The sequence below is a fragment of the Mustela nivalis genome, assembly GCF_964662115.1.
Source record: "Mustela nivalis genome assembly, chromosome: 10".
In the NCBI taxonomy this organism is placed as follows: domain Eukaryota; kingdom Metazoa; phylum Chordata; class Mammalia; order Carnivora; family Mustelidae; genus Mustela; species Mustela nivalis.
Window position 1 is genome coordinate 50,600,640 of NC_139029.1, and position 17,251 is coordinate 50,617,890.

Below are 17,251 nucleotides of genomic sequence, written 5' to 3' on the forward strand. Positions count from 1 at the left end.
TGTAGGATCTACTGGTCCAACCCTCTAATTTTGAAACTTGTATTTTTCCCTGCTGTCCATCTCTTGTTTTTTGTTCTATACGCTGGAAAATTTCCAGCAAAATATGTTTCTATTTCCTGCTTTCCTCCCTGCTTATTTGTTTTGGTTGTTATCTTTCATGATACTGACTTTACACAAATTTATAGTGATCCTTGTCCATTGATGGACATATGAAGAATGGAAATCAATCATTAAAAATATTAGAAATATTTGAAACAGGCTAGACTTGTTGATGGTTTTATATCTTTCTTTATTAGTTTATTTAGTGAAGACCTATCCATGTCAATAGTCAGGCCTGACTATTTCTCTTGAAAACAATCCTCCAGTCTTGTGCCTAGAGAGAGAGACACTAGTTGCTTAAACTCTGAGAATTGGACAGTGGGAAAGAATAAGGAGTCTGTTCTATCCAATAAGATTTATGTGATTTAATAGCTGCTTCCAGTCCCTCACCATACTCTTATCCTGCTTTGTGCCTAATAACTTTCAGTTCTGAGTCTCTCTGATTCAGTATCTTTCCTCCTGCCTTAGTAGTGGTGATCATTTGCTTGACAGGGTGAGGATATAAGTATTTGATATCTGCACTATACCTCCTACCTTTCAAAAGCATCTAACATTTCCAATTCTTGAATTGTTTCTTAAGTTCTGAAGTGTAAATACACATGCTTTTGATTAGTGTCCCCTCCTCATGTCATCAGGTTTCAAATTCCTGGCTAAGACAGTTACCATTTAACATCTTTCCTCTTGGAAAAAAAAAAAAATGAAAGATTTATTTATTTATTTGAGAGAGGGAGAGAGGATGCAAGTAGAGGGAGGGACAGAGCGGGAGGGAGAAAAGCAGACTTCCTGCTGAGCATGGAGCCCAGTGCAGGACTCCACACAGGGCTAGATGCAGGGCTCATCACTGGGTTCACTCTCATGACCTGAGATCATGACCTGAGCTGAAATCACAAACCAGATGCTTAACTGACTGAGCCATCCACACATCCCTCATCTTGAACATTTTTCTTACCATTTTTCTTTACCTCTCCCTGAGGTTTTATACTTTATTTTTATTCTTTTATTACCATTTTATTTAGGTTTTGGGAAGAGTTTACATAAAACCATATATTCATTCTTCCAAGTCAACCAGAATCCTTTTATGTTTTTCTTTACAGTGAGAGATAATGGCCCTGAGTTTCCTAAAGATCCAGATAAAATTATCAGGTAAGTTTTTCTTTATTAATTCCATGTCCGATTCTTTCTTTCTTTCTCCCTCTTGCTCTCTCTCTTTCTTTGCTTTTTATCTCTACACCCAAAATGGGGCTCAAACTCACAAGTCAGCTCAACAGTCGCAGGTCCTACCAACTGAGCCAGCCAAGAGCCCTTAAATCAATAGGGCTGATTTAAATCTTGATATTGATTTTAACCATTTATATATATTTTTTATCATAATTGAATTCTCACTTTTTTAATTTAGAAAAGGAAGTAAATCTCTTTTAAAATGCTTTTAAAAAAAAATATTTTATTTATTTAAGAGAGAGAGGAAGACCACAAGTAGGCAGAGAGGCAGGCAGAGAGAGAGGGGGAAGCAGGCTCCCCTCTGAGCAGAGAGCCCAATGTGGGGCTCGATCCCAGGACCCTGAGACCATTACCTGAGCTGAAGGCAGAGGCTTTAACCCACTGAGCCACCCAGGTGCCCCTAAAATGCTTTTTTTTAATGTTTTCAGGAAGAATGTGAGAGGTTTTTGAATTCTTTTTAGATGGTTGAATTAAAATTGAACATAATTATTATGTAATATAATTATATGAACTTGTCTATTCTTTTAATTTTTTTTAATGAAAAGGAAAAAAAGGTTGGCAACATAATCAGTACAAACAACTATAGATCACAAAAAGCTAAGTAGTTTAGGAAAAGATAAGGTTCTAGAGGAAAACAATGAGATAAGGGTGAAGCCATTGTATCTTTTAGGAGACAACATGAAAATGTGGCATCAATTTAGCTATGGACACCTGAACAAAGTATAGATCAGTATTCTCATAATAGTTCTGCAGCATTTAGTTTCTTGAACATTTCTATCAGCCTTAATTTGATAATCAGTCAGATGTAGACAACAGCCAATTAACTAGTATTGAAATAACTTGCTTCAGCTTCAGTCTCCTTGACTGGCCCTGTATAAAAGATGAACAAATTATGTAACTCAAGTGGCTTTGGTTTGTGAAGGTATTGGAAAATTTCAGAAAGACAAGCATAGTCTAGTGGGTAGTGCACCTGGTTGGCATTGAGTAAAGGACATTGCTGCCCCTTAAACTCATCAATGTGGAGAGAAGCAACTGACCTCTTCTTGACACAGAATAGACCTTTGGTAAATAGTTGTTGAATGTATAAACACTGTTATATCCCCTATAACGCATGAAGGTTTTCTAGAGTATTACAAAGTTCTTTCTCTTTGTCGTATAATCATTTGCAATGCATGAAGTTACAGTGTTAGCATTTACTGATAAGGCAGTAAGAGGAGGCCAGAAGAACTTCTGTGGTTCTGGCTTTGGCAGTTCCTCTGAATGAAACCAAGGATAAATGAAGCCAGAATCAGGTCTTATTTGTAGTGTTCACCTAGTGCTAGCCTGAAATCTCTAGAAATCTTGGGATTCAGTCAAAGCAATACAATCTAGATTTCAGTGCTACTCTATCCTCCTAGTGTAGAGAAGGTTGCAATTTATTATGTATCTGTGAATCCAGATGTTTACTCCTAGTACACTTGTTATGAGATAAAGCTCAGTTATGTCTAGCTTTTAGTTTTTAGGCCTCATTGTAAAATGAGGCCCTGCAGAAATTATTCCAAGAGAGATTCTATTAGCCTTGTCAATCTAGCACCATATGCTAGAACTTTAGGCTACTTCATGAGCTAAAAGAATTAACCTGATTATAGGAATGGATTCCAGAGGCCTAGCCGACAGTTAAACCCTGTTTCCAAAAGCTATAACAAAACATAGGCAAAGTCTAGTCAACTGAGTAGAATATAGTCAGGGGAATCCAGTTGATATTCAGTAATTAAAAGTGATTTAAGCTTGTGCTTGTCCTCTGGAATGTTTGCACCAGGGCTGCAGGATACCACTTAACAAGATAGAGAGCAGCTTCTGAGAGAACACCTACTTACTCATTTGTTTAAAATGTATTTGCTGAGCATTTCCTCTCTGCCAGGCACCGTGCTCCCATCCTGGGGACACACATCTGAATAATATGTGATCTTTGATCACACATGATTTATAATGTAAGATTGGAAGCTGCTCTCTGAAAGGGAGATAGTGCAGAATTATGCAGAAATATCATCTGTCAGTCCTATAGGACCATATAGGGAGCAGCTTCTACCAGAGGATGTAGATGGAAGGCCACAGAGCAAATACTAGGATCACGACTGAGGGGGATGCCAAGGTCAGATGAAATCATATTCAAAATGAGTCATATTGGGTAGAAACTTCTTCCCCTATGGCTTTTTCTCCCCTCCGTAGAGGTTTTTACTTTTTCACTAAGTCATCAGTGACTGGTTCCGCTGCTGTCAAATGCAATCCAACATTTCATTGAGCCATACCTAGTAATTATTTTATTACATTATTACTTCTAGTAAGTGGTGTTACACAGACAAGATCTAGATGCTGGAGGAACTTGGAGGGAGAAATATCTTCCTAAAGCTTGGAGTCCCAGAGTAAGGGAAGGGACATATAAAGGTCAGCTTCCAGGAGAAGGTGTTGCCTGAAGTGATTTCTAAAGGTAGAATAGGAATTCACCTGCAGGCAATGGAAGAAGGACATTTAGGCAGCGGCAATAGCACACTCAAAAGCGTGGAGATAGGAGAGAGTGCATTTTCCACAGCCTGACCCAAGGGAAAGTAAAATAGAATAAATATGAATCCAGATGCCAGTGGCAACCAAAGTGTATCAGGAGCTGAGATACAAAACCAAAGGGAGGAGGGGAGAAGGGGATTGGTTGCCAGATAGCAAGAGAATAGAAGCATCTTTTGGACATGATTCTACAGACTTTTACTTACTCAGGATAAACGGAGGTGAAGGATGGGTTATGAAATATTACATGTGTTATCTGAGCTAGATCTCCTGGATAACTCGTGCAGCTTCTCCATCAGCACTTGCTCCTTCCCTTTGCACTTTCATGTTACAGAGACAGCTTCTTTCCTTAAACCTCATGAGCCAGCCTCTTCTAGCTTCAGCCTTTCCTCCGGCAGCTTCCTTACCTCTCTCAGCCTTCACAGAGTGAGAGAGTTTGGGCCCTGCTCTGGATTAGGCTTTGTCTTAAGGGAATGTTGTAGCTCGTCTGATCTTCTATCCAGGCCACTCAAACTATCTCATCTCAGCAATAAGGATGTTTTGCTTTCTATCATTCATGTGTTCACTGGAGTTGCACTTTTAATTTCCTTTGAGTGGTATTCCTTTGCCTTCACGACTTGACTGGTTTACAAAACCTTATTTTCGGCCTATCTCTGCTTTTCATAAGCCTTCCTTACTCTTAAACATGATATTATGTAACTATAGATCCAGAGATTGGTAAGGGCTTAATTAGGAGGCTTGGATAATGGCTGGGAGGTTACTTCCATGACCTAGCACTACCCTGACTCTCTTCTTCCCTTAATGATCCTTTTTGTTTCCTTCACTGGCTCCTCTTCACTATGAATTGGTTTCTGATCTTTCTTTTCTAAACACTTACTTACTCTTTCTGTGTTTGTTTCCCCTAATGGCATCATCTATCAACCTTTATGTTGATTTGACCCAAATCTCCTATTTCCAGTCTCAATTTCTCAATCACACTTCTAAAGTTCATCACCTAAAACCCATGTTTAAACTCATATTTTACTTCAGAGTCTCTAGATGCTTTCTGTTACTAGAAAAACTAAATGGTCTTCTGGGCTTTAGAAGAATATCTAACCCCAGATTCCTTCACCTTTCACACCCTATCAGAAAACCAGTCCTGGCATTTCATTAGCTTGTCAGAGATTCATCTCCTCCCTTCATAGTCTCTGCTCCTACCTTCTGTTAGCTCTGCTTTTCTTGCCTGAATTACTGCATCTGTTTCTTAACTTGCCTCCCTGCATTTAATCTCTCATATAATCCACCCTGCATCCTGAGGCCAGAAAAAACTCTTACTCACATACTCGGTTCATAATTTACTTGCCTTATTCAAGAACTTCTGATTGCTCTCTATCACCTAATAAATCATTTCTAAGTCAACTCTAACCCATTCTCTGCCTAAATCTGAAGACCTGCATTGCCCAGTTTCACTTATTTTGTCAAATTCCAAATCCTCTGAAATTGGAACTCTCCACCTTAGTCAATTATCTCGTTAGTATCGTCTCTCCCCCCAGCATGCTCTGTTGCACATGCACCATGCTCTTTCCCATCTGAGCTATTGCTAATACTGTTCTCACCCAGATTGCCTCCTCCATCTGTTCCAGATCCATATTCCAAGTTAGTCCTTCCCTAAAGCCTCCAAGACAAAGTTACATCTCTCTCTTCCAACTTTTTTAGTTTACTGCCCCTGCCAAAGAAGTATCTGTCGTCATCTCCAAATGTCTGTTTAAATGATGTAACACTTTACATGTTAATATGTAAAACCATTCTATTTGCTAATTTGGGTATATATCTTATTTTCCCAATAGGATAATAAACTCTAAAGTTCAGTTTTGGATTATCTTCTACTTTTTCTTATTCATAATGGCAATGACAGTATGCAGTAAATTCCTGTTAATGTTTCTGATTATAAACACATGTATTTTTTATACTTCCCTGTAAACTTAGTAGCTTATCTGAATAATCGTAAAAATTGTTACTGTTTTGTTGTTGTATCTTGTATTATTCTTATTTTAAGGCACTGTTTCTTTTACAGAATTGAAAATGCAGTATTCTCAAATGTTTAAGACATTCGGCTTTGTATATTCAAACTCTACTAAAGTTATACCTTTTAGGGTAATATTTTTAATTATTCTGGGGAAGAAAAGAAAACCCCTGAAGGCTAACAGTTTGAAATTGAACAGGACACCGCTGGGAAGGGAGAGGGTCACGGGTCATCGTCAAACAGACAGAAAAACAATGGAGACGATTGTGCCTAAAGATGGTGTATTTTTTTTCATGAGACAGTGTGTTGACAGTTTCCTTCCTCTTGGGTCATTGTTGTCTGCTAAATGATCTGTGACAGCAAATTGATCACAAGCTTTTTCATGCAGGAGATATAATGCAGCCTTTCATTTTGTTACCTCTGCTGCCAAATGCCGAAACATTTCATTGGCAAAATTAATGTTAGTTTAATATGTCATTTAGTGGTGTAAAGCACCGCGTATAGCTCTGGAAGCAATAATAGTACTGATTAATTTATTGTCACCCTGTTTCAGATTTCTACTAGTGTGACTGCAAAAGCAATAATACATTTGAAAAATGTTACTTTTAAAATTAGACATGTGTAATTATCATTTAAATAAATGATGCGTTCAAGAATTTAGTTGTTGTCCCATTCATTTCCAAAATGAGTCCAATCTTTAAGGTACCTACAGTTCACCTATAAAAATTAATGCTGGTGTACTTTTTCTAATTGAAAAGTTGCTGATTCCTCCGAAGAGCTAAGAACTTCAAATGGAAAACAGACATAAGGTCTTTTATGTCTGATGTTTCAGCATCTATTTAAGCCAGCTGATTGGTGATTTCACATGTCTGAAAAACATCCCAAAGGAAAATTTTGTTTCTAGAGTGTTGAGAATCTCTGCAATTAAGTTGTTTGTAGGGAAAAAATTAGAAATGCAGTTATTTAAGTGCCTGTTAAGCAGATCCCATTCCATATTTTATAACAATATTTGCTCTCCCATTAGGATAGAGTAATATTAGCACAGGGAAGGATAAGTGCAGGGAGGACTGTTAGAAGACTTGTTTTTTTTCCCTGTATGAAAATGGCCAGATTCTGTGTGAAAATGAAACTGATCTCAGTTCTGGTGTTTTACTTCTCCTCACAATGAAAAGGAAATAAAGGTGATCTTACTGAAATTAAGCATAGATTTTTTTTAAAGATTTTATTTATTCATTTGACACACACAGAGAGAGAGAGATCACAAGTAGACAGAGAGACAGGCAGAAAGTGATGGGAAGCAGGCTCCTCACTGAGCAGAGAGCCCCATGCGGGACTTGATCCCAGAACCCTGAGATCATGATCGGAGCCAAAGGCAGAGGAGCAACCCACTGAGCCACCCAGGTGCCCCTAGCATAGATATTTAAGAAAACAGTTTATTGTAGAAAGAAAAAATTTGCAAGTATGATGCTTTTCTTAAAATCCTTTTTTAAAGTTAATCTGAAAGGCAGATATCTTAAACTTTTTTTTTCTTTTTATAATACGAACATGGGTGTACAATTTTTACATTTATTTTGAAATATGTTTTAGAGAGTTTTTCTTTTCTGTGATTTGTATGTATTAGTGGAAAAATTGATATATTAGATCATTTGTTAGAAATTACAAATCTGAAACAGTCTACTCTGATAAAATAATTTTAAAAAGGAAACTTGCAAATACTCATTGTCTGATTTTAATGTATATTTTCAGATCAATTAAAGAAATCTCATTTAATGATTACTACAAGACATGGTCTACAATAGCCACATCAAAAGCCACAGAACACTATAGAAGTTCATGTAAGGTGATCTAGCCTTATCTTATGTCCTTTTGGTATATATTAATCTCTTAATTATTCTCAATTTATCTTGCTTTCAAAGACTAATTGACATATATTTATAATCTGAAGGTGATAAACTTCTCTGTTACCTCTATATAAGAATCATTCAACAACTATTAATTTAGTTCCTCCTTGGTATAAAGTCCTGGACTGAAGTCTTATTAAAAGTCAGGAGAAAGATAGACAATTGGAGGAATAAAAGATGAAGCTATCAATCTTATGAGACTTAACTTTACTCCACCCCAAAATGTGGAGCCTTCATAGCAAGAGGAGACTTTTTGATTTTAAACGCAATTATCCTCAAAGCCAGAGAAAGTACTAAGTAGAAAACTAGTGAGAAAACATATGAACCTAAGGCTTTCAATTCTATCAGTGTAAGGAAAAATCACCTTGTTGCCATCACATATTAGGAGCTAAAAAGACGGAAGGGGAGAGCTGGACAACTTTCTGGTCCCATATAATCAAATCTTTAGTGTGCTGGTTCATGATCCAAGTAGGTTATCCAGTCTGCTACCCTGCTAGCCTGCTGAAATGGAGCATTCAGAAGTGACCCATGACTTCCTAACTTCCAGGTTCAGTGATTACTTTTTAGCTTTTATCTTACTTGTGCTCTTGTTCGCTATGCCTATCTGCCAGTAATTCCCAAAGCCTCATCTCTAATCAGGCCCTCTTATGAATTCTGCGTGCATATTTACAACTGTGCCTTGGACATTTACCCATGTGGGTAACAGGCATCTCCTACTTAAGATATGCCAAAGTGAATTCATCATCTTGCCCCAAACCTATCTTCCCATCGCTATCACCTCCCCTGGTTAGCTGTGGATCACCATTATAGAGTTTCCTTGCCTAAACCAAAATCATAGGCGTTTCTTGGATCTCTTTACTGCCCAAATTAAGCCTTGTTTACTTGATCTCCTACAACATTAAGAATGTTTGTGTCTCCACTCCACCCTGATGACCACAGCCTTAATCTGTGGTCTCACTGAATTTCATCTCGTTATTGTGATAGTCTCATATTTGGTTTCAATAGAACAAAAGATCACCAAAACAGTTTGTAGTTTTAAGGCACAAGTTAGAGCAGAAAGTAATACCAAGCTTAACAAATATTTAAAATAAATTAGATGAGTAACTTCTAAGAAATTACATGTTCTTTCAGGATGTTGGTTTTTATCTTGTGATCACCATTACCTTCCTCACTAATCATAGATTAGGATTAAGAACAATAATTAAGGTGCTTAAAGAAACACAATCTTTGGCGATACTGTCAGTATAAAGAATTTTATTACTTTTGATGCCAGAGTACATGAATAGTTACTTCTTTTCAAAGATTTGTGGTTGAGTACTGCCTAGTCAACTCGCAAACACATCTTGAGTACCTCCTAGGTGGAAACACTGAGGAACTCAGATGGGATCCAGGAGGCAGGAACCCTTAACAGACAAGGCATCCGGAAACAGTTGGCACAATCCAGGAAAAGACTCAGCATCCAGCCCCTTCAACTGTAAAACAAAACAACTGGTAGAAAATGGTATCTTGGGGCGCCTGGGTGGCTCAGTGGGTTAAAGCCGCTGCCTTCGGCTCAGGTCATGATTCCAGGGTCCTAGGATCAAGCCCTGCATTGGTCTCTCTGCTCAGTGGGAAGCCTGCTTTCCCCTCTCTCTCTGCCTGCCTCTCTGCCTACTTGTGATCTCTGTCTGTCAAATAGATAAATAAAATCTTAAAAAAAAAAAAAGGTGTCTTATGGAATAACATGTAAATATATAGAAGCATTTGGGAACTTCAAACTGTTAAGAAAAAAAAAAAAATAGAAGCACATGCCAGAAGTTCAGGGAATTTGGAAATGATTCTCTTGCAACAAAGAATAATTAAAAATGGAAGGAAATAATGCAGTACCACTGACTGCAGTTTCTTCCTCAAAAGAGTTAACAAAAAAATGTTTAATTTGGTTCTCATTTCCATGGCTATCACTACTTAGGATGTAATTCATCCCTTTTTGTGAAGGCAATAACTCTAGTGGCTGTCTCCAGCCCAGAAGAATTTCTGCAACGGATTCTAGCCCTTGGTGCAAGATTTCACAATCACCCTGCCTGTTCTTCCCCTAGGACTTGTTATAAGAATGTTTCAGGACTTTTCCTTTAATAACAACGAACACTCACTTTTTAAAAATTGAATTTAAACCTTACATGTGCTGCTGGCCATTTTATCTTTGGATAATTCAGCTGGATAAGATCCAATACTATTTTTTAAGCAGCCTAATTGCCTGGCAATAATAAAGATGAAACTTTGAGATTATAGAATGCTTCTTCAGCTACGAGAAATAAAAGGGAAATTTCTAATAACTTCAGTTTCTACAGTTACATTCTTTTTTTAAAATTTAATTTAATTTAATTTCTTAGAGAGGAGTAGGAGCAGAGGGGAGAGAGAATAAGCAGACTCCACTCCCAGCACAGTCCAGCATGGCGCTCAGTCTCATGACTCTGAGATTGTGACCTGAGCCGAAATCAAGAGTTGGATGCTTAACCAACCGAGCCACCCAGGTGCCCCTCTACAGTTACATTCTTTTTTTTGGGGGGGGGTTATTTATTTATTTGAGAGACAGAGATCACAAGTAGGCAGAGAAGCAGACAGAGAGGAGGAAGCAGGCTCCCCGCTGAGCAGAGAGCCCAATGTGGGCTTGATCCCAGGACCCTGGGATCATGACCTGAGCCGAGGGCCGAGGCTTTAACCCACGGAGCCACCCTGGCGCCCCTACAGTTACATTCTTATCACTGCAAAGATTATGAAACTCTTATGCATACTTGTAAAAGCTTTTTTATTCATATTGATGAGTGGTTATATTTCGATTTGGGGTATTAACTCTTTTCCATATCTTTATGCTACAAATCTACCCACAGTCATGTGTACCATAGTAATGGTAAGTTTATTCATGTACAATGCAGTTTACAATGTTGTTTGTTTTTTTAATCATTCCCATCTTATTCTTTTATTCATTTGTCAACCAGTATTTATTGAATGCCTAATATATGTCATACATAGTAGTATATCAAGCCGATGAACCAGGCATTATGATTATTACTCTGTCTTACAGATGAGAAAACCAAGATCAAGAGAAGCTAAGTGGGGCGCCTGGGTGGCTCAGTGGATTAAAGCCACTGCCTTCGGCTCAGGTCATGATCCCAGGGTCCTGGGATTGAGCTCTGCGTTAGGCTCTCCGCTCAGCAGGGAGCCTGCTTCCCTTCCTCTTTGCCTTTCTGCCTGCTTGTGATCTCTGTCTGTCAAATAAATAAATAAAATCTTTAAAAAAAAAAAGAAGCTAAGTAATTTACCTAAGGTCATACAGGTAGGAGGAAATATTATATAGTGGTAAAGAGTATAAATTCTAGAGCCAGATTGCTAAGATTTAATCCTGGCTCTGCTACTTATTAGCTGTGTGACCTTAGGTGGGTTTCTTAAACTCTCTGTGCAAGTTCCCTTCCCGTCTGTAAAATGAGAATAATTAGAGCACATACCTCATAGCATTGAAGGACTTAAAATAGTGCCTAGCACATAGTGAGTGCTCAGTGAAGGTGGCTGTAATTAATTAGTACCAGTAGGCTGTGGCTCTAAGGACTTGAACCAGATTCTCTGATTCCACATCTATTGCTTTTTTTTTTTTTTATCATGCTATACTGCCTCTGTAATGTGGTACAAAAATGCTGTCTCTATATGGCCTGAGATTTAAATCTAAACTCTGAAATGCATGCAGTACATTTTTCAAAAATTATTAGTTTATAATCATAGACAATCATATGGGGAAATGTACTGATGATCCACTGTTTCCTGTCCATCAGTATAGAATGACAAATAAAAGTCTGGCAGAGAATGAACCAACACATATGGCTGTGGGCAACAGCACCCTAATGACAGAATATGATCCCCATAAGGAAATGTTTAGGTTAAAGGAAAGAAATCCTTCAGACCAGTATACTCTGTAATACTGAGTGGAGGCATCCTGGTGCTTGTGTGCTATCATCAGACAGACCAGACACCCTGAAACATTATGGGGATGCTTGCTTTCACCCTAAAAGACTTCCATTCTTTGAGTCTTTGGGCCAGAAATAAGGACAAGTATCTCCAGAACGCATTCCGATGCAAGAGGCAGCAGCATCTCATTGTGATGCAGGGGCTCTCAGTCTTGACTGCTCCTTAGAACCACCAGAGGAGCTTGTAAAAACTCCCATGTAAAAGGCACACCCCCCAGACTAATTACATCAGGATCTCTGGAAGCAAGACCTGGCAGTAGCCATTTTTAAAGCTCCCCAGGTGATTACAATGTGCAACCAAGGTTGGAAAGTCTGCCGTGGGAAGAGCGGGATGTTGGAAGTTAGAGACTCCACAGTTCTGTCCTGGTTCTGCCACCTACAGTTAAATGAATTTAGGTTAGTCATTTAACTCTTTGTGCCTCGTTTTTCATTTCTTTCCACTGACTGAAGCATTCCACTGTATTTTAAGTTGTTCTATGGTTAGTTTGAGATAGTATGTGTGGAAGATAAAACATGCTAAGGCAAGTTGATCCTATTATGTTTCTTTGGATGTGACAGTCCCAGCCATGGAAAAAAAATTTTAGATCAATCTATACAGATGTTGGACAAGAGATGTGTCCTGGAAAAAACAAAGTAAAGGTGATGTACCGTGATCTTTAGAAGGAAGGGAAGAAATAAGTATATTATGGAGCCAATAGAAGATGTTTTTCTACCACAGACTACAAAACTGTCACAAGGACAAGATACGGTCATGATGGGGAATTTCAGCTTCAAAAACTTCTGACAAAATTTCACTGGTCCTTTCCTCCTACTGGCTTTCATGTGCCCCTTCCGCCTGCGTTATTTCCCTCCTGTCACCGTCACTCATCGAGCACCTTCCAGGTCTAGACAGTGGACTGTGCGTTAGAGACAACATACATACTATGAGAAGATTTTTAAGAAGTTTATGGTTGCATGGCAGAATGCCGAATGAAAAAATTATAAGAATAAAATAGGAAGCATTAAAATAAAAGTTTGCATAAATACTGTGGCATTTTTTTGTCTCTCAGATAGTAGAGAAAGTAAGGAAGAAAATGAGTCAGTGATATAAGATTAATGGAAATATTCAGGAAGGATGACCATGCCATTTGGGGTTTCATAACATATAAGGAAAAGACTAATGTATATATTCAAATAGAAAATGTGGGAAAGGTGATTTCAAAAAAAAAGTAAGGAAATAGATTAATCATCCTTGAATAGAAACCTAAAATTTAAATTTTGTCTAACTGGCAAGAATAGCCCCAATGAGAAGACATTACTCAATTTTCTATTTGTTCCTCTGTAAAATGTATATTGTAATGGTAACCACCCACTTTACAGGTGCCCAGTGTGTAGGAAGAACTCTCTTACTATGAGTTATTATAATCATCTAAAGGAAATAATGAGACCTCACTAAGAACCCTGCAGAGCTCAGATTGCCTTCCTTAATGAGGGGAGGAACCTAAGTCTAAATAGCAACAAAAAGAATATTAATAAAGGATATTAAGAACATGTATGTTCTTAATAGGGGTACCTGGGTGATCCAGTTGGTTAAACATATGCCTTCGGTTCAGATCATGATTCTGGGGCCTTAGGATTGAGCCCCACCCAGTGCTCCCTGCTCAGCGGGAGTCTGCTTTTCTCCTTCCCTCTGCCCCTTCCCCTACTTGTGCTCTCTCAAATAAAATAAATAAAATCTTAAAAAAAAAAAAAAAAGAATGTATGTGTATTTGTGTGTGTGTGTGTGAAAGAAGAAAAAAAAGTCAAAGCCAGAAACTAGCTAGTGAAAATTAAGTAATATTAATAGAAGAAAAGGAAAACTATTCAGTTTAATTGTTTCTATCAATGACATATTTCATCAGGCTAGCAGAGGTTAATGAATCATTGTTTGAAGGAAGCTCCAGATAAAGGTAAGACTAGTAGAAAGCATCTGTTCAGTTAAATTGTTCAAGACTAAACCAGGACAATTACAAGAAATAAGGAGATGTTAGATAGATAGATAAGGTGTGTGTGTGTGTGTGTGTGTGTGTGTGTGTGTTCTAGCCTTTTTTTTTTTTTTTAAAGATTTGATTATTTATTTGATAGACACAGCAAGAGAGGGAATATAAGCAGGGGGAGTGGGAGAAGGAGAAGCAGGCTTCCCACCGAGCAGGGAGCCCAGGACCCTGGGATCATGTCCCGAGTTGAAGGCAGATGCCTAATGACTGAGCCACCCAGGCACCCCATATGATCTGGCTTTCAACAAATTTTAAGTTAATTTGATTGATGGCATAAGGCTTATAATTAACAACGAATGTATGTGTCAGTGGTGTAATGTTGTTTCCAGAAAATACTACTGCAGATTTGAGATGAATTGATAGAAGTGTAGCACACAGGTCAAGGGAGGTAGTAACCTGCTTATACCTTTGCTATTCAAAAGAAATCAAGATCCTGAGCCAGTTCTGGATGTGAACTTTAATAGGAACATTAACAAAGTTCACTACCTGGATGGTTAGTCTCTAGAAGCCATATCTTAAGATAAAGTTGAGGGAACTAAGGTTTCTCTGAGAGCTATCTTCAATATTAGAAGAGCCCTCTCCCATGGGAAAAGGGTAAGCCTGGTTAGTATTGTTCCAGAGGTCAGAACTAGGACCAGTGGAAACTCAGCATTCAGATTAAAAAAGACATTATGGCCTACTATCTGGCAATGGAATAGGCAGTTTCCCAACCACAGGGAGGGGAGTTTTCTGTCATTGGCAAGGGATTGATTCATTCAGAGGCTGGACTGAGTGATTATCCGTTGACAAATTTTGCTTTGTAGAAGATCAAGACCTATGTAATGTCACTTCCAACTCCAAGATTTTATTTTTTTACTCATAGTGCTGAATTAGAACTTTGTTAAACTATGGTGTCTGTAGTTTCTGTATGAGTTATTTTAATGCCTTCTTCATTACTATAAATGGTATATAAACAAGTGTTGTTATAATGAAAACTTTGGAAGAAAAATCTACTTGTTTCAAAGTTCAAGGCAAAGGAAGAAATTTGTAAAGTGTCTGAGCATTGTAGTATGACTTGGACTATATAGGATATATCATTGCCATATATCAACTTAATGAAAAGTAAATTATTTTAAACTTTGAGCTATTATTAAAGAATGCTCCTTTTTCAAAACTCTAATTTCAGTGCTTGAAGATCCAAATTTTATTGTAGAGTATTATAAATGGAAGAAAGCTGAATTAAAACATCCTAAAGAATGGAATTTAAAGTAAGTACTTTGTATTGCAATATATATCATTCTACTTTCTACTGTCTAACTGAATCATCAGAAGAAATCTTTGGAAGTAACAATGGATGCCCTTTTCTAAACATGAGAACAAGAATTAGACATGCCATTTTTTCCTTTCCTATGAACCCAGGTGGGAAACATCTTTGCTACTATTAACCTTAGAACTGTAAGTTATTTGACCAGCAAAAAGGGATTTATTTAGGAATAGCAGAGAATAGCAATTGGGGATTTGCAAGCTAGGTCTAAACCACAGGGCAAGTCCAAGAAATATAGGAAGAGGAGTGTCGCTTTGTAGAGAAGGAGGAAGTTGGGAGGAGTTTGAAAGGAAGACCTTTGGAGAAAAGCGAGTGTTCAGAATGATGCCTGTTGGTCATTGGCTGAGTTGCTGGAGTAGTCAATTTCTTACAGTAGATGGAATGTATATCTTTCCCTCAATCTGTGATTGAGGATTTTGAGGATTTTTTTTCTGTTGATGATTCTTCTGCTGGAGTCTGTAATGGACAGTTCTTATCATTGATGTGGGTAGTAGAGCTCCACCTTCTGGCCCCCCAACTCCATTTTAGTAAGGGTTTCCTTCATCAGTTTTCACCTATTTTTTTTTTTTTAAGATTTTATTTATTTATTTGACAGACAGAGATCACAAGTAGGCAGAGAGGCAGGCAGAGAGAGGAGGAAGCAGGCTCCTGGCCAAGCAGAGAGCTGGATGTGGGGCTTGATCCCAGGACCCTGGGATCATGACCTGAGTCGAAGGCAGAGGCTTTAATCCCCTGAGCCACCCAGGCACCCCAAGTTTTCACTATTGACTGCCCAAAATAGAGATGGGCATGAGTGAAGCACTCTCACAGTACTCTCTGCATTAATTCTCTTACTCCTGTTCCCATTATCCTTATCAATACATGACTTAGAACTAGGAAAAGGGTGCCTTGGTGATTCCCTCTTCCACAGATTTTTCATTCAGGAACCAAATTATTTCGTCTAACAAGGAAGTATATAGTAAAATATGAAAATAAACTATTAGGGTATCTCCAGAAATCGATGACTATTAGACCACGCTGAAGGGATCTTAATCTCATCTTTGGTCACTTGAGTTCTAAAGGCAGTTTTTCTTTTTTGTCATGGTAGAGGAAACATTGCCTCTCAGCTCTCTGATGTTGGCTTGGCTATAGTACTTATTTATTCTAGTATGCTTATTTCAAAGTACTCAGTAAATATTCTATACAATGCAAGGAGAATTAAAGATCCCTCCTATTTTTTTTTTATGGCATTTGCCTCATTTACCTTAGTTTTTAGCTCTTTGCCTTGCTAACAAATAGACATACAGGATTAATAAAAATAATGTGCTGTATTTTGAATTTGTGTAGAAATTGAAGTTCTTAAGAAAATACACTTTCCTACCCTTTAACATCATAACTCAAATTGGGTTTTTCAGTTGGATATTCTTTTTTCATTTGACTTCTGTGACAACTTCCCTTCAAGCCTAAGTGGAGAAAAAGCTTTTGCATTTGATACTTTTCTGCTTTCAGAATAAATTATAGGCAGTAGAGAAGTTTTTTAAAGCAGAATTTGAAGGAGTACAAGCATTTTTTTTCTTGAAGCCGTGTTTCAAGTTTTGTTTAGAGTTAAAGAAAGCTACTTAGAATATAAGGTTAATTTTGCTTTGACATGACTTCCTTTTTTATTTCCTTTAACAGAACAGCTTTGTTTTATTCATTTGATCACTGATTCATTATGTAATGCCAGCGTCCCACAGAACCCCACATTTAGAAATAGTAGGGCCGTGCCGTTTTCAACTTATCCATCCACTTCTACATATGGCTGAAATAATTGTGAGCTGTTTGAGTGCTAGAACATTTTCCCAAATACATTATTTTGAAGTTACAGGTCAAATTATCATGTGCATGGTTGACCCTGTCAGAATAAAACTCTCACACCTTGTGCCATCTGGTGGTTGATGAGAATATATTTGGATCAAATGATAACTCTTAAATTTTGGGAATTGATTAATATAAAAACACTAAAGTTTTTAAAAGATATTGCATTTAGCTGAATTTTATTGTGGCATAAATATGCAACAATATGTTGTAAAAATCTAAAGTGTGGGGAATCCACTTCTTTTTCAAATAATTATTAAATGTCTTGTGTTCTGTCAAAATACAATATACTAAAGTGATCAACTCCTAGAGACTCAAGTAGAAAACGTTTAGGCATCTTTGCA

The 17,251-nt window shown here is 37.7% G+C and overlaps 1 protein-coding gene across 6 annotated transcripts in view; it reads left to right on the forward strand.

Moving 5' to 3' along the window:
• UBE2U (ubiquitin conjugating enzyme E2 U) overlaps positions 1-17,251 on the forward strand; it is a 56,565-nt gene that overhangs the window by 26,621 nt on the left and 12,693 nt on the right. For 3 of the 6 annotated variants that reach the window (XM_082687615.1, XM_082687619.1, XM_082687620.1), the window contains 4 exons: positions 1,194-1,242; positions 7,604-7,697; positions 10,820-10,898; positions 14,934-15,015. In XM_082687615.1, the coding sequence (XP_082543741.1) occupies positions 1,194-1,242; positions 7,604-7,697; positions 10,820-10,898; positions 14,934-15,015 (304 nt within the window). The remainder of the gene's footprint in view (positions 1-1,193; positions 1,243-7,603; positions 7,698-10,819; positions 10,899-14,933; positions 15,016-17,251) is intronic. The other 3 variants (XM_082687616.1, XM_082687618.1, XM_082687617.1) reach the window with 3 other exon arrangements.